The sequence below is a fragment of the Dama dama genome, chromosome 19 (assembly GCF_033118175.1).
Source record: "Dama dama isolate Ldn47 chromosome 19, ASM3311817v1, whole genome shotgun sequence".
NCBI lineage: Eukaryota > Metazoa > Chordata > Mammalia > Artiodactyla > Cervidae > Dama > Dama dama.
This window is the reverse complement of record NC_083699.1, coordinates 41,461,345-41,484,921: the sequence shown is the minus strand read 5'-3', so window position 1 is coordinate 41,484,921 and position 23,577 is coordinate 41,461,345. Positions and strand designations below refer to the sequence as shown.

The following is a 23,577-nucleotide window of genomic DNA, read 5'->3' as shown; positions in this document are numbered from 1 at the left end:
CATTCATTTATTATGCATTTGTAAAGTACCTACCATATACACTCAAGGAATAGCAAAGTAAACAAGACTATCTCTCCCCTTGAAAGTTTTATAAGTAGGTTCTCAAAGTTCAGAGTGCCTCAGAATCTCCTGAGAAATATGTTAAAATATAGGTTGCTGGGCCACAATTCCAGGTTTTTTGGATTCATTAGGGCTCACACAAGGCCTAAGAATCAGCATTTCTATCTTATTCCCAGGTGCTACCACTGGTCTGTTTTCAGGATTATGGATGGAGAACTACTTGGCTATACCAATGCTTGTCAAATTTAGTGTTCATGACTTCACTCTACGTGCGTTCTCATTAAGATGCAAATTTTCATTTAATAGGACTGATGTAGGACCCCAATTTCTGTAATATTCCAGGTACCTCACTTTGAGTAGTGAGGGTCTAATAAGTGAACAGACACTTTTAAGGAAATATGTACAAAAGACACCATGAACTAAACAGTAATTAAGACAAACTTTGAAGAAGAGATAGGTTTTTTGCAGGGGAGCCTGTAAAAGTGAACATACAGTACAGGTTCAGTGAAGGCTGGGAGTATGAGAACGATGAAGAGACAATGGATTTTGAGCAGAAATAGAAGTGTGAGGTGGTATGATTTGTGAGGTGGTATAACTTCAGGTAACGAGGAAGTCCAAGACCTGGTTACATGGGTCAGTAACTAGAGCGGAACAGAAATGAGAGCTCCTCAAGCTGAGGAAGCCAAGGAAATGTGAGCCTATGTTATAGGAAGGACATCAAAAGGATATTGAAGTTTCCAGAGTTGGCATAACTAAAGAAGGAAATGGAGCCAAGTTACAGAGAAGCTCCTAAAGTCAGTGTATTGTCATGGGGTTCAGTAAATCACTTTGATGAAGAGGTTTCAAAAGACATGAAATTGCTGACTGATAGTGGGTAAACACTGATCTGAAAACAGTGGTGCTGAACGTGAAATATATTAGGTCCATCTCTTGGCCTTCTCAATAAAAAGGCTTAGCTTCTACTGGAGAACAACGGGCAATGTGGGTATTTTCAGGGAAAGAACGGCTTTCAGTTAAGACAAGCTAGCTGGGGAATAAAAGGAAAGAAATGTCAAGGTCAAAATATCACACTGGAAAAAATATCACATTAGTAGAGTGGTAACAGGAAAATAGCAGAATTAATTTTGGGTAGAGTTGAGAGGACATGGAAGAGGATTATGTTTAAATCAGTAAACTTCATAACAGGAATTAGGGAATGAGGGGTTTGTGAGTTATTAACAGCAATGGGGGAGCAAAAGTGGAGATTCAAAAGAAACAACAAAACAAAAGGAATTAAAAGAGAGTTTTTGAAGTTAAGCAATCTTGAGTTTCCAAACTGGGCAATTTCAGGCTTTCAAAGTTGAATCCCTGTTTGTGAGGTCCTAGTTAGGATGGCCGAAACTCGTTTATATCCAGAGGCAGAATAGATTGTTCCCAACATTTTTCCAGGGTTGATTTAATGGTAAAAAATAATCCTTGGAACACTTCCTCCATTTATTTATTTACTGGCTGTGCTAGGAGGCTTGTGGGATCTTAGTTCACCCACCAGGGATTAAACCCTGGGCCCACAGCAGTCAAAGTGCAGAGTCCTAACCACTGGACTACCAGGGAATTCCCATACTTTCTGTCTTTAGATTCAAACTATTCTTCTGGAATTTAAATAGTTTTTAGCGTTTCTAAGCATTAGAAAATAAATAAATAAATTAGGACAAAAATCATCCCTACACAGATGCCAAGCTCAGTCACTTTAGTCGTGTCTGACTCCTTGCGACTCCACGGGCTGTAACCAGCCAGGCTCCCCTGTCCACAGAATTTTCCAGGCAAGAATACTAAAGACAGTTGTCATTCCCTTCTCCAGGGGATCTTCCTAATCCAGGGATCAAACCCAGGCCTCCTGCATTGCAGGCAGATTCTTTACCATCTGAGTAAAGAATCTTTACCATACCAGTAAGAATCTACTGAGAATTAAGAAAATTAAGAGAATTAGGAAAATTAAGAAAAATTAAGAGAATATAGAAAATTTTTAGATATATATTTATAAATATAGAAAATTATATAGAATATATAAAAATTAAGAAACTTAAGAGAATATAGAAAAATAATGCTACAGAAATCAAGAGTCTACCTATTTCCACCAGTGTCTAGCCATTGTAACCTGGGCAGATTACAGAGCCTCTCTGTGCTTCAATGTCTCCATCTGTAGAGTCAGGATAATAGAAGCTATCACCTATACTTACTATGTGCCAGTTGTTGTCTTTAAGTCCTTTGTGAAATTCACTCATTTAATTCTCAAAGCCACTCAGTCAGATAGGTAAACTATCATCATGCATGAGAGAACAAACACAGAGATTGCTAGGAGATCTAACTATTGGCAGAGAATTTGATTGGCAGGATTGGCATCCTGGTCACAAAATCCAGCCTCTCAAACATTATGCGGGTGTCTCCTGGGTAGCAATAGATAATACTAGTAAGTACCTCTTAAGGTGATTTGAGAATTACATGTGTAAAATTAAATACGTAAAGTGCATAGAACAGTTTCTGGTACATAATAAGAATTCAATAAATACTAGATATTTAGTGGTTTCTGTCATCCTCATTTTCTAAAAATACAGGATTAAAAGTTGAAATCTTAGAAAATTTGTAATTATAATTTTTATAATTATCCTAGTTAATGAAAAAGTGCTAATTAAAGTACATGTCATCTATTAAATTAGCAAATTTTAAAAATAATATCTAAACAGGAACTCTGGAAAAATGTATAGACATACCCTTTTAAAGAGCAATATTTTCCAAAAACTTGAAAAATTATATACACTTTTATTTGCCCACACTCTTACTTCTTAGGTGGCAGCATATTCTGGGTGAAACAGCAAAGTGTTTAGATAGTCCTGGTTTCAAATTCTGACTCAGATAAAAATGAAAATTCAAAAAGTTCCTTCCACATACTAGTTAAGTCATTTTGGTTAAGCTAATTATTTTTCTGAGTATCAATTTCTCATCTACAAACCGGGCATATTACTCAGCTTAAAAGAAGATAGATTGCGTGAGATAACATGGGTAAGGTAAAGCTGAAGCGAGGTGTTAGTCACTCAATTGTGTCTGACTCTTTGCAATCCCATCGACTGTAGCCCACTAGGCTCCTCTGTCCATGGAATTCTCTAGGCAATAATAGCCTAGAGTGTGGGTAGCAGAATGGGTAGCCATTCCCTTCTCCAGGGGATCTTCCTGATCCAAGAATGGAACCTGGGTCTCTTGTGTTGAAGCCAGATTCTTTACCATCTGAGCCACCAGGGAAGCCAATTGGATTTTAATTCCACTCCTACAACTTTCTTGCTCTGAGGCCTTGGCAAACTTAATTTCTCCGTACTTAGTTCTTCATTTGTAATACCGTCTGAGCCACCAGGGAAGCCCAACATTGGTAGATTATGCCAAAATTTGTATAGATTGAACATGTGTTAGTTTGCTTTCTTTAAATATTTGTTTCATGAAATGATCCCAAGAAAATAAGTAAAAAAGGTGGCTATATGCTATTTTTAATTTATAATAGCCAACCTAAATATACAATAAGGGAAATAAATGAATTACAATAATTTGCCTTAATATGATGTAATACTTATGTATTACTCATATATTTGATAAACATAAAATATAAAAAGATGGTAACGATAACCCTATATGCAAAACAGAAAAAGAGACACAGATGTATAGAACAGACTTTTAGAGTCTGTGGGAGAAGGAGAGGGTGGGATGTTCAGAGAGAACAGCACTGAAACAAGTATACTATCAAGGGTGAAACAGATCACCAGCCCAGGTTGGATGCATGAGACAAGTGCTCAGGGCTGGTGCACTGGGAAGACCCAGAGGGATGGGATGGAGACGGATGCGGGAGGGGGGATCGGGATGGGGAACACATGTAAATCCATGGCTGATTCATGTCAATGTATGGCAAAACCCACTACAATATTGTAAAGTAATTAGCCTCCAACTAATAAAAATAAATGGAAAAAAATAATTAAAAAATAAAAACACAAAATGTATGGAATGTTCAGTTCAGTTCAGTCACTCAGTCATGTATGATTCTTTGCCACCCCCTGGACTGCAGCACACCAGGCCTCCCTGTCCATAACCAACTCCCAGAGTTGCTCAAACTCATGTCCATCAAGTCGGTGATGCCATCCAACCATCTCATCCTCTGTCATCCACTTCTCCTGCCTTCAATCTTCAATCATCAGGGTCTTTTCCAATGAGTCAGCTCTTCCCATCAGGTGGCCAAAGTGTTGGAGTTTCAGCTTCAACATCAGTTCTTCCAATGAATACTCAGGACTGATATCCTTTAGGATTGGCTGGTTTGATCTCCTTGCAGTCCAAGGGACACTCAAGAGTCTTCTCCAACACCGTGGTTCAAAAGCATCAGTTTTTCAGCACTCAACTTTCTTTAATGGTCCAACTCTCACATCCATACATGATGACTGGAAAAACCATAATTTTGACTAGATGGACCTTTGTCAGCAAAGTAATGTCTGCTTTTTAATATGCTGTCTAGGTTGGTCATAGGTTTTCTTCCAAGGAGCAAGCGTCTTTTAATTTCATAGCAGGAGTCACCATCTGCAGTGATTCTGGAGCCCAAGAAAATAAAGTACCTCACTGTTTTGTTTGTTTCCCCATCTATTTGCCATGAAGTGTTGGGACCAGATGCAATGATCTTTGTTTTTTGAATGCTGAGTTTTAAGCCAACTTTTTCACTCTCCTCTTTCACCTCCATCAAGAGGCTCTTTCCCTCTTCTTTGCTTTCTGCCATAAGGGTGGTGTCATCTGTGTATCTGAGGTTATTGATATTTCTCCCTGAAATCTTGATTCCAGCTTGTCCTTCATCCAGCCCAGCATTTCACTTGATGTACTCTGCATATAAGTTCAATAAGCGGGGTGACAGTATACTGCCTTGAAGTATTTCTTTCCCAATTTTGAACCAGTCTGTCGTTCCATGTCCTGTTCTAACTGTTGCTTCTTGACAGGCATACAGATTTCTCAGGAGGCAGGTGAGGTTATCTGGTATTCCCATCCTTGAAGAATTTTCCACAGTTTGTTGTGATCCTCACAGTCAAAGGCTATAGCATAGTCAATAAAACAGAATTAGATGGTTTTCTGGAATTCTCTTGCTTTATCTAAAATCCAGCAGATATTGGCAATTTGATCTCTGGCTCCTCTGCCTTTTCTAAATCCAGCTTGAACATCTGAAAGTTCTCAGTTCATGTACTATTGAAGCTAAGCTTGGAGAATTTTGAGCATTACTTTGCTAGTGTGTGAGATGAGTGCAATAGTGCAATAGTTTGAACATTCTTTGCCATTGGAATGAAAACTGACATTTTCCAGTCTTGTGGTCACTGCTGTGTTTTCCAAATTTGTTGGCATATTGAGTGCAGCACTTTCACAGCATCATCTTTTAGGATCTGGAATAACTCAGCTGGAATTTCATCACCTCCACTAGCTTTGTTCGCAGTGATGCTTCCTAAGGCCCAGTTGACTTCACATTCCAGGATGTCTGGCTCTACATGAGTGATCACACGATTATGGTTATCTGGGTCATGAAGATCTTTTTTGTATAGTCTTCTGTGTATTCTTGCCACCTCTTCTTAATATCTTTTGCTTCTGTTCAGTCCATACTGTTTCTGTCCTCTATTGTGCCCATCTTTGCATGAAATGTTCCCTTGGTATCTCTAATTTTCTTGAAGAGAGCTCTAGCTTTTCCCATTCTATTATTTTCCTCTATTTCTTTGCATCTATCACTTAGGAAGCCTTTCTTATCTCTCCTTGCTATTCTTTGGATATCTGCATTCAGATGGATATATCTTTCCTTTTCTCTTTTGCCTTTCACTTCTCTTCTATTCTTGGCTATTTGTAAACATCCATATGTGTATATGGAAAATTCTTATGTAATTTATATAATAAAATATTGAAATGATTTTATGATTATATGTTAAGTATAAAAATTATGGAGCTAGAAGGTGATATGGAAAACAACTGTTTTATTAGATTTGTCTTGCTGGCTTCTAATATTGTCAAGAACATGTCATTTGTCTGATAATTTTTGATATCATTAATATCAAATCACAAGTACTTTTATCTGAATGTTTCATCTGAGAATACCTAAAGTGCTCTGATTTTTATCCTCAAAGATCTTCCTTTATCCTGGTCTTAATCCAGATGAAGCTAAAAGATCTATGGTAAAAACTGGTATTTAGAAGCTTTGAATTTTTAAATTCCTTACTATATATTAATTTAGTAAATATTTACTGAACATTAATGAATATTTTTTTCATTTCAAATAAGCTTAGATATTTTAAGCCTTTATAATTTCCCTTTTTCTAATTCCTCCTTGTCACTCCAACCAACAGTATTTATCAATTTATTTAATAATTTGCTAATTTACAAAACTCTTTCAAAATTTTCTTGGCAAACCAGATAAAAAGACACTTTTTATAAAATCCAGAAGTTACATATTTTGTCAGTTTTATTGGGTGTTTTTCTTTTTGATAGTGGCTGTCATAATTTCTCTCACAAACTGCCCTAATTTACTTTTGCAAAGCAAAGTTTAAACTAGTTTTTTAAAAAGTGTTTTGTGATATTTAGGCTTTCTCAGGTATATTCTGTCTTTTCAAGAAGTGAAGGTATATAAAACATCTATTAAAAAAGGAAAAGTGGGGAGGGGAAATGATTCAAGATTTTGATGTAAAAATTATATATACATTTTATGTGAAAAGATAAGGTGGGTCCTCAAATGACAGAAGAGCAAGTAGTGCTTTCAGAGACAAGGCTTTCACTCAGTGAAGACATGATTTAACATAAGGTTCTATCAAATGTGTTAGCACAAATATAACACCGAAGATGGCCTACCTTCACACCACTGCTAACATGAAGAGAAGTCATCCACTGAGAGCTCCTCACTATGCTGGAAATATTCATTAAAGCCATAGCAACCTCTACAGTCTACTACAAAATAGCTTGTGCAGGTGCAAAGACTTATATTAGATAGTATCAACTGGGATGCTGCAAAAATTCATTAGATTGTTCATAAGTTAGTTTGAAAATCCTATTAAGAAAATTTTTCATTCATTGCCTGATATAAAAGGGTTTAAAAGAAAAATAAAATGGAAACATACATCTTATTAGCACTTTTTATTTAGGGCAGGTTGCCATGAAAAATTTGGAAGAAAGTGAGCTTTCTCATGGAAAGTTTCAATGAATAAAATTACATAGTTAAGAAGTGACACTACTAAGTTCAATCATAAAAATGGAAGCTCTCTGAGTCAGAAAGGAAAAAGAAAAGTTAATGCTGAATTTCAAATAAAAATAATTAAGACTTGATTTTTTTAAGGAAGCTATAAAAATTGACCACCTTGATGAAATGTCAAATGTGTTTGGAGGATAAATTAAATTCACTCAGTAACCTTAAGACATAACATACTTAACTTTAGAAACAAAAGTCTCAATTCCAGCATTACCCCTACCATGAATTTGTATATATTCTATCCAAATCTATACCACCTCAATCTATACCACTATACTTAAAACAAAAGAAAACAAACGGCCAAACAATCAAACAACAACAACAAAACCCTTACATTAAAAATCTACTCTAGGTAACCATGCAGCTGATTAAATTGTCAGAACAATTTTCAGTTTTGTATTTCTCAACTAAAAATCCTTTATCAGTCTAATTATTATGATGCTGGCATTGCCCTCAATTATAAAAGAACTGCTTGAGTCAATGGAAAGTGAGAATGGGTGTCTGCTATTCAACTTGATATATTAAGTTTGCTCATTTGAAACAAAAGAAAAAGCTATAAGAGATTGGAAAGTGGAAAGGAGATCTTTGAGTCCTTATAATTTGACTTCTAAGCTTAATGATTTCATTCTGAACTTCAAAGAGGCTAATTTATAATAAAAAGAGAGACAGATATAAGTGGAGAATGGAAGGTAAACAATAAGAATTGAGTGACAATCCTCTCCCTCTAAATTATTCCCCAAATATTATGGCTTAAGGTAAAACAGAAATGTTAATAACTGTCATTTCCCAAACCTTGAAAACCAAAAAGTACACATCACCCCATGTCCATGTCTCATCCTATTTTAAATGGAACAAAGTGACTTTCAGAGTTTGGGAAGTGCATAATTACATAGACTGGAGTCTTTGGACTTTGATCATAATTATAGTGCTTTATCCATCCATCACTTGTTGCTTGAGGACTATTTCTTGGTGAATTCTTTAAAGGAGATAGAAACCCTGTCAGGACAAATTTGAGCTGCAAACAGCTAATCAAAAACTTGGCTCTCTTGACTTGAAACAGATTGAAAATTGCCACTTTAATCTCACAATCCACTTGGCTTTTAAGTAAAGTGAGAACATGAAGTCTCTCTTTGGAAAGGCATGCATCTCTCATTGTTCATACCACTGGGTACCTTTTTATGAGCTTCAACTGGGATATTCAGTCCAAGTCCTCCTCCCTGCATAGAGTGGTTCTCAAAATTGAGTGTATATACAAGCACATCTTCTGGGGTGCTTGATAAAAATGCTGCATTTTGCATTCCTTCCCCTCATGATCAGTTTCTCAGAGGGTGCCATCAGGGTAATTGGAAACCTAAAATTAACTGAGAACCTTATAGCACAGAAGGCCTACAACTATTTTTCCCCCCAAGAGTGGTCTGAATGGTCTGAGTAGTACATGAATCAAAATTATTTTTGTTTACAATGAAATTCGAAGGCTCCAGCTAGACTTATCAAGTTATAGTCTCAGGTTATCGAGTCTCAGCTCTCTGAATTCCTAACAGTATCAGAAGTGAATGTGTGTATTACTGGGTTTTCCTGAGTCTGAATTTGGGTATCAGTTTCAGTTACTTCCTGAAAGTCAAATGAATTTCTCTAAAAACCTTTTTGAGGAACCTTAACAGAGGCTTCCCTAGTAGCTCAGTTGGTGAAAGAATCTGCTTGCAATACAGGAGACCCAGGTTTGATCCTTGGGTCAAGAAGAGCCCCTGGAGAAGAAAATAGCAACCCACTCCAGTACTCTTGCCTGAAGAATTCCATGGACAGAGGAGGCTGGGCTATAGTCCATGGGACAGCAAACAGTCAGACATGACTGTGTGACTAACTTTCACTTTTCACTTTTTTTCAACAAATGCTACTAACCAAAGTCACGCTTCCAACTTGCAGCCTCCATGGTGGGTGCTTTGCACTTGCAATCCCCAGGCTGCACATCCAGGGCCTTCTACCCTCTCTTGAACCTCACTGTAGTATTTCTCTGCATATAGTTCTTCTTTGGAAGCCCTGAGGTCTAGGACTGTATCTTACTCATACCGTTTACCTTTCCCACTCAGGACCAAGAAAAATAGATAAGCTCATGGAATATTTTAGGTAAACAAATTAAAACAAAACAAATGAAAAAAAAAAAAAGGATTTAGGTTCATATCTACAATTTGAGGATAAAAATTCATTACCTGGTGAATTAGTTTCCTATTGCAGCTGTAACAAGCTATCACAAACTTGCGGCTTAAACCAACCCACATGTATTATCTCACAGTTCTGCCGGTTGGAAGCCTAAGGCACATCTCACTGGGTTGAAATCAAGGTGTTGGCAGGCCTGTGTTTCTCCTGGTGGCTGTATAGGAAAATCTGTTTCCTTGCCTTTTGCAGTTTCTAGAGACAGCCATCCTTCCTTGGCTCCTGATCCCCTTCCATCTTCAAAATCCACTGAATCTTCTCTCACCTCACATCACTTTGACTTTCTACCTCCCACTTTCACTTTTAAGGAGTCTTGTGATTACATCCCACTTGGATAGTCCAAGATAATCTACCTATGTTAAGATCAGCTGATTAGCAGCCTTAATTCCATATGCAACCTATTATCTCTTTGCTGTGTAATAGAACATATAATCATGTGTAATATAACATAGTTCCATAAAAAACTGAAAATAGAGCTACCATATGACCTGCTATCCACTCCTAGGCATATATCTGGAGAAAAACATGATCTGAAAAGACACTTGCATTCCAATGTTCATTGCAGCACTGTTTAAAATAGCCAAGACATGGAATCAACCTAAATGTCCATCAACAGAGGAATGAATAAAGAAGAATCTAAATCTTCTAGAAAGAAATGATCCAAATAAACTTATAAAACAGAAATAGACACAAAGAATTCAAGAACCAGCTTATAGTTACCAGGGAGAAAGATGGGGGGACAGGATAGTTAGGGAGTTTGGGATGAACGTGTATGCACTGCTATATTTAAAATGGGTAGCCAACAAGGACCTATTGTGCAGTACATGGAACTCTGCTCAATGTTACAAGGCAGCCTGCATGAGAGGGGAGTTTGGGGGAGAATGGATACATGCATATGTATGGCTGAGTCCCTTTGCTATTCACCTGAAACCATCACAACTGTTGTTAATCAGCTGTACCCAATACAAAATAAAAAAAGAAGACATGACTATTGCTGGATACCATTATTTTGCCTACCTCATCTGTCCTGGTGAATCAGCTACATAACATGTTGAATAATACTTTGTTACTCATAAAGTTCTATATGGATCTAATAAAATAGTATGTTCTGTGGTAGAAAGCATTGAATGGGGGAGAGACTTGGATTCTAGGCTTGGTTCTGCTACTATTTTTGTATGTGATTTTGGGCAAGTCCCTTAACCTCTCTAGGTTTTAAATTTCTCAATTCTAAAGCAGAAGAATGGAGACAAATCAATATCATGGGGCAGGACTCATAATCATCTTTGTGTTTAAATATAGAGTGAAATGAAAGCTAGGTATGCCTCCATGAGGACACAATTGTTGCTGGGAAGGAAACTCTAGTTCTCCAGTGTGCTGTACACATATTAGTTGTTGTTTAGTCACTAAATCATGTCTGAATCTTTTGTGACCCCATGGACTGTAACCTGCAAGTCTCCTCCATCCATGGGATTCTCCAGGCAAGAATACTGGAATGGGTTGCCATTTCCTTCCCCATGGGATCTTCCTGACCCAGGAATCAAACCTGCATGTCCTGCACTACAGGCGGATTTTTTTTTTTTTTTTTTTTTTACTGTTGAGCCACCAGGGAAGCCCCCATATACACAACAGCAGAAGCTAGCAGTACACTAAGTGGATGCATTGAAGAGTTTAATGGGTTATTATTTAACTCTCAGTGATTTAGCTGTGAACAGTAGACTAGAAGTTGTTATCCCTAGTTAACTTACTAAGAAACTTTGATTTGGATGGCTTAAGTGGTTTCCATGAAAGTCACATGGTCAGTTAGTGGTGGCATTACAACTATTACCCAGGTCTTTTGATAAGTGCTATGTGCCCTCAGCTGACACACGTCCCTGCCTCTGTGCCATTTAAATGCATTCAGCTCGGGAGCTGTGTACACAATTACAGTACATTTTACTCTTGGCTAACAACAGTGGGTCATAAAGGTCTTTTGACATTTATTCTTGTGAAAATTGTAAGGGTTGGAGGCAGATTTTTCTTGACTACAGTTGGTGACTGCATTAGTCCCTGTTGATAAACCCTATATTACTTTATGAATCAATTCTCCCTGCCCTCTGCCTTTCTTCATTTCAAGCACTGATGTAAAAAACTACACAGATTGCATCATGTTAGCTCATTCCTTTCAGTCAGACAGAGAAACTTAGTGATTATGGAGCTGGCTAAAATTAATGGATTAGCCGTATTAAAAATGGTTTGCTCACTGAAGTGGATGGATACATACTTAATTGTCATCAAAATTATATTAAATGATATATTAATTTTCAAAGTCTCCATTGTACATAAAGAACACTATGGGCGTATCTTTCATTTTTCTACTGGATGTGATCCTGAAAGGAAAAAGCATTTGAAAAAAGAATAAATTAAGAGAGTTTAATAAAGGGACTGTTGATGAAGGGAGAAGAGATATGGTATGACTTTTTGGAGTTGGCAGTGGCTAAAAATTGTTACACCCCTAAGTTTGAAGGAAAAGGATAGTAGAGAGAAGTTACTCAAACTCAAGATACCCAGACCTGTGGTAAGAGCCCCTGGAGACCTGCAACCTTTAGTGGAAAACCCAAGGGAGAAACAGGGAAACATAAACCCCCAATTCATCCTCCTCCTGTCCTTTGATCTTCTGCTAGACATACCCACTGGTTGAACCCAAGAGAAAACAGAAGAGAAAGGAACTGCTTCATAAGGAAGTCTTCATAAGTCAGCTTCCTGGGATCCAGAACAAAAGGAGGTAGGGTGGATGTGGAGAAGCAAATTGAAGACACTCTGCACAGAACTGCATCTGTCTTTATGAGATTATATTTGACAAATAAAATGATCCTCCACTGTAAGTTCATTGTCACCCACAGCCCTCTTTGTCCTTTTGGGATATATTTAGAAAACACAGTTTAAAAAGTTGACCTTTAAGCCAGTAAAGCATAAAATTCACAATCAATATGTAATTTACACAGGAAATGCTTCTTACTCATCCATACAGAACTTTAAAGTTTAAACTTCTTTGAGTAGAGGGTGACTGAAAAAAAAAAACCAAAAACCCGAAGAAACAAACTCAAAATCATTTTACCAGTGGTTCAAATTGTAATATGTTTTACTTTCTCTTATTTTATTTTACTTTCTCTTATTTCTCTCAGTTATCATAATATTTCAAAATTTAATCTTGATTCTTTTTTATCATTTTGACTGGTTAATCTTCAAAATGACATTTGGAGGAATTCAATCTGTCTTTTAGAATTACTTGGTTAGAGATCTATGTTAAAAACGAGGTGGCAATTCCAAAACTAATTATGCAAAAAGGCCCAAATTATAACCCAAACGATAAATTAACAAAATTTAACTCCTAAAATGCTAAAATTTAGATTCATTTTAAATATTTACAAATAAAAAATAAACAGAACTCATTGATTATGGTTTTAATTTATAAGGAAATGCTATCTTACCCTTTGGCTCTTGTTTATTGATTTCCACAATTTCATCTATTTTTTTTTAAATTAAGGTAGCAATAAAGTGACAAAACTTGTGATTTGTCCACCTTCTCCTCTTGTATATAGATAGCTTAGATAGTTTCAGTATCTTTCAGTATCTTGATTTTCAGAAAAATTTTTGTAAAAACTACAGTAAATTAGCATCCATATCAGAGCACAACCAAATGCATAATATGTTAATATGTTCAGGTGCAAAGGGAAAAAAAAAAAAGCAGAGGGTGAAATCTAAATTTGAAATGTATATTAAAACTGACTTTTGGGGAAATGGCATTAACATTCAGTAATAAATGATAATAGCAGCTCTCATTTATTGTATTCTTTGATAAAAGGAAATTCATGCATTAAGGTAGCTTACAGCTAAAAATAACAAGAAATCCTGTTCCTTTATGAAAATTCTCTTTTATAACTTCTTTCTAAAGACAAGGTCAGGAAAAAGACAAATTTAACTATGTAGATGACTATGATTATGGAATGATTAAATTTGGTCTTACTTAAAATAGATTTGTAAACTGAGAACTACAAGGATTGTCTGCTTAGAAAAACCAGCTCAAACCCATTCACTCCTGAGGAATCAAACAGAATATTGTTTGATTCTTTCTTATAGTGATATTCCAGTTATTCATTCATTTATTCCCTAAACAGCCTAGACAGAAAAATATAATTCAGAACTTGAAATATCTGACAGTGGTTAAAAATATGAGGAAAATGTTCATTATTAAACATGTAAGTATTGTAGAGTTAAACATTACAGCCATACCTTGTTCATTTTTGTATTTCTAGTGCCTTGCTCAGAGTAAGTAGATGGTTGGCAAGGAACGTTTTTCTTTAGTTTATTTTCCAATTAAGTTTTAATGACAAATGGAAAGTAGATAATCTTACCTAAAACAATTTATTTGGCAAAGAAATGTTCGCTGATCACTCTGCACCACCATCTCACAGCTGCCCCACATGAACCCCTCTTCCCCAAAAGTGACACTTGCCGTGAAGTTCGGAGATTCAGCAGAATTTAAAACATTTTTAAAGTACTATTATTATTTTAAATTTTACAGTCTGTCAAAAATTGAGATGATATTTGCTCCATCAATGGGCAGGTTGCTGGGACACTGTGAAAAGCAGTTTCCTTGTGTATTCATATTTACAGGCTTCCCTCATCAATCATTAGAAATACACCTGGACAGAGGTCTACGTGATTGACATGCAGGTTGCTAGTCAATAGAAGAAAGTTTCTTCTAGAGCTGAGGTAGATCCAAGAACCTACTTTAAAAAAGATTTCCTCAGGGGATGCATTATACAGCTAATGTTTCACCAGAATTATCCTCTTAGAAATATTCTTTCAAAGATTTTATTGAAGTAGAAAATGTTGAGGCTGGAAAAATTTTGAGAACTAGAAAATCTTTAATATTTCTCTCTTTATCCACTCACCCCACGATGCCAGCGAAATCTTATATAAGAACATGAATTCCAGAGCCATTCATTTTTGCTACTAATGTTTGCAATACACAGCAAGGCAGGAATCAAATCACCATACACATTTCTCATTTCAACCTGGAGACCAACAAACTTGCTTTCTCTCTCTTTCTTTTTTCTTCCTTTCTTCTCTTGCTCTCTCCACCATTCCATTCACATTTCTCCCTTTCTTTCTTTCTTCTGCTTTCTCACACAGTCCACCAGAAATATCACAGGGAAAGAAGTTGCATTCGTAAGGTTGGCCAAAAAGTTCATTTGGATTTTTCTGTAAGATGTTATGGAAAAACCTGAACGAAATTTTTGGCCAACCCAATACATAGTCTACATTATTGTTTACATGGTAATAACTCATATTAATGAAGAAAGATCACATGGCCTCCTTAATTGCCTGGGCAATTGGACAGTGAGCCCTGGCCAGAGAACCTACTCTGCTGCTGAACTGATTCTCTCCTAGGCACTCATGGTGAATGACAAGTTAACCCTTTTGGAACCACACCATTTTCAACAGCCAGAGGACCTCCCTCATTAGTCTCAGAAAATAAAGTATGAAATTCCAACATCAAATCTCATGCTGTTAAATTAACAACATCACACTGCTACATACGACTTGAATATTTCCCATAACTTTATGACTGGAAAAACACTGTTCAGATTTCATTTACCAGTTTAAAAATAGCAGACTCTAATTTGAAACACATACACACACACACTGTGCACACTCACTAATATTCCCTCTTAGTGCTAAGCAAACATTACTTCCTATAAGCAGAAATAAAATTCAGGATAATTATAAGTTTTAAAAGTTGGATTTGTCAAAAGATGATGTTTGTTATGAAACAAATCAAGAAGAAAATATGCTATAGAGCCAAAATGACAAGCCACAATCTGTTTAGTATAACAATGGCTATTTATCTATTTTTTATTGCATAAATCAGAATTACTCTGTGTTTATTTTGACTTGAAGATCATTCACAGTTTATTACATCCCTATCCAATGAAATGTCTTCTACTTGGGTGGGTGAGGGCTAAGCCTGGCAAATAACAGATTTTAAACATCTTAAAATGGTGTGAAAATTTTATGAGACATCGTGGGAAGACCGTCTTCAAACTTTGTTACTTTGTACATTCAGATAGGAACTAAAAGAGAAACCTAGAAAAGATGCCCACAGACCACTTTAAGTCCACAGAAAGTGCAAAATAATATCACTGTGCTCATAAACAAAGAGAGGCTGCTCTTTGAATACAGCAGAAACACTCATCATACACAAGGCACTCCAATTAAGTTTTGATAGAAGTTTATCTCACGTTTAAACTCACCGCTGGATGTAAGGGTCGGGACAGTACTGTAGGGTGGCACACCGTGAAGTTTCAAAATTCATTTCCTTCAACTCTCTTTGATATCAATAAATGGAGAAAAGTATATAACATATACACATATACCTGTGTATACATAGATATCAAGCCAGGAGGCTAAAAGCAATAGGGTCAAATGCTATCAGACATAGACGTGTAGACACTTTCCCCCTTCACACATATTTGAAAAGAGGCGGAGCGTTTCTCGATTTGAACCAATGAGATTCATCAAGTGATTAAAACACCAGAAACAGTCGAATCTTACCAGCTGGGCATCCTCTCTAAAGTTGCTCTTCCTTCTCTACTACGGCTTTAGAGTACTTCATGTATAGTGGCCACACTCGTTGGCAATTTGGAGTCATCGCTGAACTGCTGGTCTCTCTGGTGATTGGATGCTGGCATGAATGCATCAGAGTTTAATTTCAGCAGCCTGGACTTTCACAACAGAGCAGAGCTAATGAATGTCCACCCTGTTCCAACTAATTAATGCTTCCTTGTATCTGCATACTGATTTAATTTGAGGACTTCTGTGACTGCTTCTGGAACTAAATATTTCACAGAGCTGCTTAGGAAGTTTGTCTTTTTTTTCTTCTTCTTCATCTCCACCATCCCCCCCCCCCCACCCCGCCCCTTCATTCTCCCTTTCAGCCAACCGCCTGTTGTGGTCACAATCTCAAATAGCAAAGACGGGGAAATTCCTTGATTATATTTAACCTAGAACTCACTCTTCGTCTCAACTAAAAGAGATACCCATTCACATCCCCTTAGTATTGCCTTCCCTAAATTAAAAAAAAAAACAAAAACAAAAAACCTTTATTGGATTTTTAAACTATCCTACCTCAAACACACACACATAAGTTTCTTAAAGTAATATTCAAATGGAAAATAATGTAGTATTTTTGACAGTTTTGAAGCTTACAAAATTATTTCAAATTGCCTGTTACTGGAAACATTTGAGTTATCTCCATAGTCTTTCCCACTTTTTTATTTATGTCTATTGTTTTGGCTTCTTTTGGTTTTGCTTTAGCTCGAGCTACTTTGGAGTAAAACCATTAACTTGTTCATATATCCAAAACAATATATCAAGTCTACATACAGAATAATTCATTTCCTTTCTGAATACAGGCTGTAAACCAATCACGGTTTTGTGGATTTGGGAATTGAATGAAATATGATTCAGAGGCTAAATTAAAATAGACTCCAACGGAAAAAAAAAAAAAAGTGTGTCCAAGTGTCATTAACAATGTAAGTTCACATCCTCCATTCACCCCTGATCACAGGTCACCTGTAAACTGGTGGCATCAGAAGTTGTCAAAGTTGTGAGATAATCTAAAGTCCTTTTCAGAGCAGTTTGACATTTCCTTTTGAGAAAATTTGGTTCAAAATGTGTTTCATAAAAATATTTTATTTGTTGCTGCAGCCAGGATAGAAGGGAGAAGCTATTTAAAACTTGACATTCTCTTCCTTACTTAGCCTGAGAGTGTCTAACATCTGTGAATTGTGAAATTCACAAATATGCCGGCCTGAGCCTCAGCCAATTCAAACAGCTTGTTCTACAAAATGAGAAACTTGAGGGAAGATCATTTTACTAATTAATTATAGATTTGTTAATTGGAGTTAAAGTGTTTGGCTTTACTCCCTGCTATTAGCAAATACAGATGACCAGAATATATAGAGTTCTTAAATTAAAAATATTCAATATCCTTTGAGCATGCCCAAGTCCCACCACACTGTCTAGCTTTTCCCATTTATAAAATGGGAGGTGAAATAGTGATCTCAAGTGTAGTGGTTCTCAAATGTTAAAGCACTTGCGAGTCACCTGGAAATCTTCTCAATGCAGATTCTAGTTCCGTAGGTTTCAGATGAGGCCTGAGACTCTGCATTTCATACAAGCTCCCAGGTGATGGGTGCTGTTGGCTTTAGCATCACACTTTGAGTATAAAGACCCAGTGCTATTTTCAGGCCTGCTTTTTATATACTTCTAGGAAATAACCAGAACCCTTCCAAATATTTTAATTACCAGCAGAGGCTCTCGATTCCCAAATATTAATAAATTATTAATTTTAAGCATTCTTAACATGCTTTTCATTTCAAATTTTTACAGCTTAATTTATTTTTTAAAAAAGACCATTTAAAATGTATGCCCTGACATCCATGTTATTTAAAAACATCCTAAATTTATTAGGTTAAGAGGGACTGCTATTAAATAGTAATATATATATATATACATATATATATATATATGTATATATATATATATTACCCCACTCCAGGTGGCACAGTGGTAAAGAATCCACCTGCCAACACAGGAGATACAAGGTTCAGTCCCTGGGTTGGGAAGATCCCCTGGAGAAGGAAATGGCAACCCATTCCAGTATCCTTGCCTGGAAACTCCATGGACAGAGGAGCCTGGCGGGCCACAGTCTATGGGGTTGCAAAGAATCGGATACGACTGAGAGACTGAACTGAGCTGATAAATATAATTTATAATTATGAAACATACTAGCTCCTATTGCTTTGTGAAAATAAATGCAGAGAGCTATTCTGATCAAGAGTAAAAGGCAGACTGTCCAGTACTCAACAACACAACAATGGCCCCCAACCGTCCAGAACCTGGGGAAAATACATGACAATTATACAGTAATTACCAAAATTGCCACTTTTATTTCTATTACATCCCTCTTCACCCAGGGAGCTCAGGTTACTACACTGTTGTTGTTTAGTTGCTAAGCCATGTATGATTCTTTTGCGACCCTGTGGACTGAATCCCACCAAGGTTCTCTGTCCATGGAATTTTCCAGGCAAGAATACTGGAGTGGGTTGCCGTTTCCTTGTCCAGGGGATCTTCCTGACCCAGGGATTGAACCTGAGTCTCCTGTGTTGCAGGGAGATTCTTTACCACTGAGCCACCCAGAAAAGCCCTCAGATTAGTACACAAACGCATAAAGTATTTCTTTGCTATACAAGTTAGATGTTTCTCCAACATGTTAGGTCTTTTAGGTAGAGATTGTAATAGAATAAGTTTCTCTTTAGCTTGGGAGAAGTCAGTTGCCTTTCTGACCATGTCCCCCATCTTTGAATGATGTTGTTGGTGAAGATTTTTGATTTGTAGGAAGAGAAGAAGTAACGAGCTTAGGGAAACAGTAGTATTCAGGACCTGGAACCCTGGACTCGCTCTAAGATAAAATAATATTTTTTTTCCTTTCAGTTGCTGGTAGCCAAGAATGTGTACTTTGCCAAACTCAGGTATTCAAAACACAGACCTTTCTCATTTACATTCATGTGAATTATATCTTAACTGCTCCCCATTATGTACTCTGTCCACTGGGTGACATGCTTTTCTTGTTCCTCCCTGCCTTGGAGCATGTCTTGTCCTTCATCCAGAATGCTTTAAATCCCACGTGTGTATATCCACATCTCACAAACACGTGAAAGAACAGGAAGCCTTTCTCATCCCTCCAGGTAAAAGGAAGCTACCCTACCCCTCTTAAATTATGATGTTCTAACTTGTGAAAGGGCACCTGCTATTTCTTTCCTAGATCTGAGCTACTTTGGCATAAGACCATTTCCTGTACTGGATGGTGAACAACTTGAGAGTGGGTTTGATATCAATTCATCTCTGTATCTCCAGGGATGAGCAAAGTATGGTCTAGTGGACAAATAACTTATTTATTATCCTTGCAAAAACACATCTAATTATTACCATAAGTGGTTAAAAAGAACTTCCATGAAACACTTGACTTTTTAGAATCAATTTTATTGAGGCATAATTTATATACAATGAAATTCACTGATTCTACTGTTCCATCTGAGGAATTTTGACATATTATAATCCACATAGCCTGTGCCACAACCAAAATATAGAATATCTCATTACTCCCCAAACCTGCTCATTTCTATTACCTCAAAAGTTCCCCTTGCAGTTAATCCTTCCTCACCATTGACCCTAAACACTCACTCTCTTGTTTTGCTTTTTTGTCAGCATTTATCAGATATATGTTTTCTAGAATAGCATTATCCAATAGAATTTTCTGTGATGAAGGAAATACCTACATTTGCTCTGTCTGACATGGTTGCCACTAACCACATATGGCTAATGCAACTAAGAAACTACATTTTAATTTTTATTTAATTTTGATCAACTTGTATTTAAATAGCTGCATGTGACTAGTGGCTACCATGTTGGACAGCACAATGCTAGAATGTTACATAAATGCAAGCATATGGCTTGTATTCTTTTGTGTCTGGTAGGTTCTTTCATTCCACATATTGTTTTTGAGGTATCCATGTTCTCATGTACATCTGTAACTGGTTTTTCTTTATGACTGTTGAACATGTGGAGTGTTCCTAATTTTAATTATTAATATAAAAATACTAGTCTAAAATTCCTAATTACAGTCAGAAGCAGAAGTCCAATAGACTTTTTAAGAGCAAATACTAACCCATCCTATTAAGTCCCTTAGTGATGTGGACTAGCTCATTCTCTCCCAGGTTACTTTAGCTCTAGAGGATGCAGAAGACGTAGAGAGAACCTGACTAACTGGTTTGGTCAGGGTTCTGGTCACAATTTCCTCCTTGACTTTAGACAAGTAGCCTACTTTCTTTGGGCTTAACATTCTCTTTATTTATTCATATGGCTACTTGTATTAACTGTAGCATGCGGGACCTTCATTGCATCATGTGGAATTTTTTTACGTGGCATGTGGACTCTTTGGTTGTGGCATGAGAGTTTAGTTGCCCAGAGGCATGTGATGTCCTAGTTCCCTGACCAGGGGTCAAACTCATGTTCCCTGCATTGCGAGGCAAATTCTTAACCATTGGACCACCAACGAAGTCCTGGACCTTACATTCTTGCTCTTTACGAGTAAGGATGTACCAATGAGGACTCCTTTGTTACTAACAATGTAAAGTAACTCCCACTAAATAAAACTGAGAATATAAAAACAGGTTAAAATATGAAAGTTCACAGATTGAAGGAGAAAGTTGAAAAACAAGATTTGGGAAAGGGCTAGAACCAGAAGATCTTCAGGGATCTAAGTAATAGGAATGAATAGAGTCATTTCATAGTGCCACCTTAGAAATAAGTCAGACCCAGCAAGGTTTTGTTTTTTTTGTTTTTTAAGCTTGAATCATTTACCTTAGAGAGCTTCCCAGGTGGTTCTAGTGGTAAAGAACCCACCTGCCAATGCAGGAGGCTCAAGAAACGAGACAGGGGTTCGAGCTCTGTGTCAGGAAGATCCCTTGGAGAAGGGCATGGCAACCCACTCCAGTATTTTTGCCTGAGAATCCCATGGACAGAGAAGCCTCGCAGGCTACAGTCTATGGAGTTGCACAGAATCAGACAAGACTGAGTAAAAAGCACGCACATACACATTTACCTTCAAATTCTCAGAAGGAAGGTGTCATTTTAGGCCAGGAGAAATCTGAATGTCTTGATTGATATAGTCCTACCAACACTGGGCCAAAGAGAGTTTCTGAAAGAAAATAGAAGTTCCATTAAGCTAGGAAAGAGCATCAGGTTCAGGGCAGCAGAAAACAACAGATGCCACCAGGAGGGGCTTAAAGTGGATGATCTCGCAGATTCCTAAGAGCTCTGGCTGTCTGCGGCTGTGTGACTGAAGAAGCTGTATTTCTTGTTAGGGTCTTGTCCTCTCCAAGTCATTCTGACCTGCCCCTCTTTTATAATATGGGGATCAAGAGAGAACTTTCTAGTATAAAAAGTGGCAAATTCATCAAGTGTCACCTATATCAAAGGGACTGAAGAGTTTGATGATTTTTAGTTTTGAGACATTTTCCTGGATATAACTTCAGTTCAGCTCCACCATCTCTGTTTCACAGAAGTAGAAACAGGTTCTGTTTTTTTGTTTGTTTTTGTTTGTTTTTGAGGGAGGGCATTCTCCAACACTTCCAGCTTTATGTTCTATGAATATAATATTTGCTGAAGTAGGGCATCTAGTGGAAGTAAAGCTGGGCCTAGAGTTTAAGCATGATGGATTAGGGTCAAATGCTTTTTATATCAATGAAAAAGCCAGTAATTTGCAAGCTTAGCCATGTTCTTCCTTTGATTTGACCTCTACCACCTTGCAGGTCACTGGAATTCATCAAATAGGGGGAAAAATGCATAAAGCTAGTGTCTCAGAGTCTACTGAGAGGAAAGAAGATGCTTCAGGGAAGTGTCTGAGGAAAGGGATACTTGTCTCTTCAGAGGGCATGCAAGGAAACACAGAGGGCAGTTGGAGAAGGAAGAGGTTGGCAGTGTCCCTAACAGACAAACCTGATACCCTCCAAGTCACACCCAGTGTCCCAGAGCAATGTGGGTGGGCTTCTTTTCCAGACATCCCTGAACAGCTGTGTGGAGGCTCCTCACTCCCACCCCTTCTTTGCTCAATGCCCACGTGAGTGAGAGATATAAATAAGGAGACACAGGAAGTCCTTATTTGGCACTTTGCAGATTTTTTTCCTGAACCATTTGTCAGTTGCAGATATGGTACACCTTGATTCTAACTGTCTTGGTGCATATTTCCTAAAATGGGACAGTCTCTGACATGATCACAGTTAAATAAAGAAATGAGGAAATTAACACTGATATAACATGATTATCTTCCTTACATTCAGACTTTGCCAATTGTCCCAATGATGCTTATTATAGCAAACAGAAAATCCTGGATTTTACATTGCATTCTGTTGTTCTATTTCTTTAGCCTTTATTAATCAGGAACATTTCCTCAGTCATTGTATTTCATGACAGTTTTTTTTTAATTGAAGTATAGTTGATTTACAGTGTTGTGTTAGTTTCTGATGCACAGCAAAGCGATTCACTTATATATATATATACACACACATACAGGGAACTATATTCAATATCCGGTAGTAAGCCATGTTGGAAAAGAATATAAAGAAGAATATATATATATATATATGTATATATGTATATATATATATATATGTTGAATATAGTTTCCTGTATGACACAGTAGGACTTTGTTATTTATCCATTCTATATACAATAGTTTGCATCTGCTAATCCCCAATCCAACCTCCCCTTGTCCCCTCTTTCCCTGGGAACCACAAATCTGTTCTTTATGGCATGACAGATATTTTTGAAATGTGCAGGCCGGTTATTTTGTAGACTGAACCTCAGTTTAGGTTTGACTGATGTTTCCTCATGATTAGACGGAGTTTTCTACTTTTGGCAGAAACATCTGTGATACTATGATATTGTGTACATCCGGTATATCATATCAGGAGGTGCTCGGTTTTTAAAGCCCTTCAAGGGGTTTTCCCCAGGCCTCATCTCAGGAACAGATTTACTGTGAACCTAAGAAAATTTGAATGTTAAAACCACTTACTTATATAGACAGTCCCTTCTAAGATCCTGCATGCATTCATGTATGCTCACGCTCAGTCATGTCTGGCTTTCTGTGACACCATGGACTGTAGCCCACCAGGCTCTAATGTGCGTGGGATTCTCCAGGCAAGAATACTGGAGTCAGTTACCATTACATCCTCCAGGAGACCTTCCTGACCCAAGGATTGAACCCATGTCTCCTACATTTCCTGCATTGGCAAGCGGATTCTTTACCACTGAGCCACCTGGGAAACCCTTTAAGGTCCTAGGAACTATTTTAGTAATATGTATACATGGCCATTATATTTCTGTAAAATATAAAAATGTGATTTATTTTAGTTACAATCCTCTAATATTACCAT

General features: G+C 37.1%; 1 protein-coding gene across 3 annotated transcripts in view; it reads right to left on the bottom strand.

Annotated features, from left to right (window-relative positions):
• Positions 1–15,897, bottom strand: part of TP63 (tumor protein p63) — a 246,224-nt gene extending 230,327 nt beyond the window's left edge. For all 3 annotated transcript variants that reach the window (XM_061167911.1, XM_061167912.1, XM_061167913.1), the window contains exon 1: positions 15,832–15,897. In XM_061167911.1, coding sequence (XP_061023894.1) covers positions 15,832–15,893 — 62 coding nt within the window. In that variant the 5' untranslated portion in view covers positions 15,894–15,897. The remainder of the gene's footprint in view (positions 1–15,831) is intronic.
• Between the last annotated feature and the right edge of the window lie 7,680 nt (positions 15,898–23,577).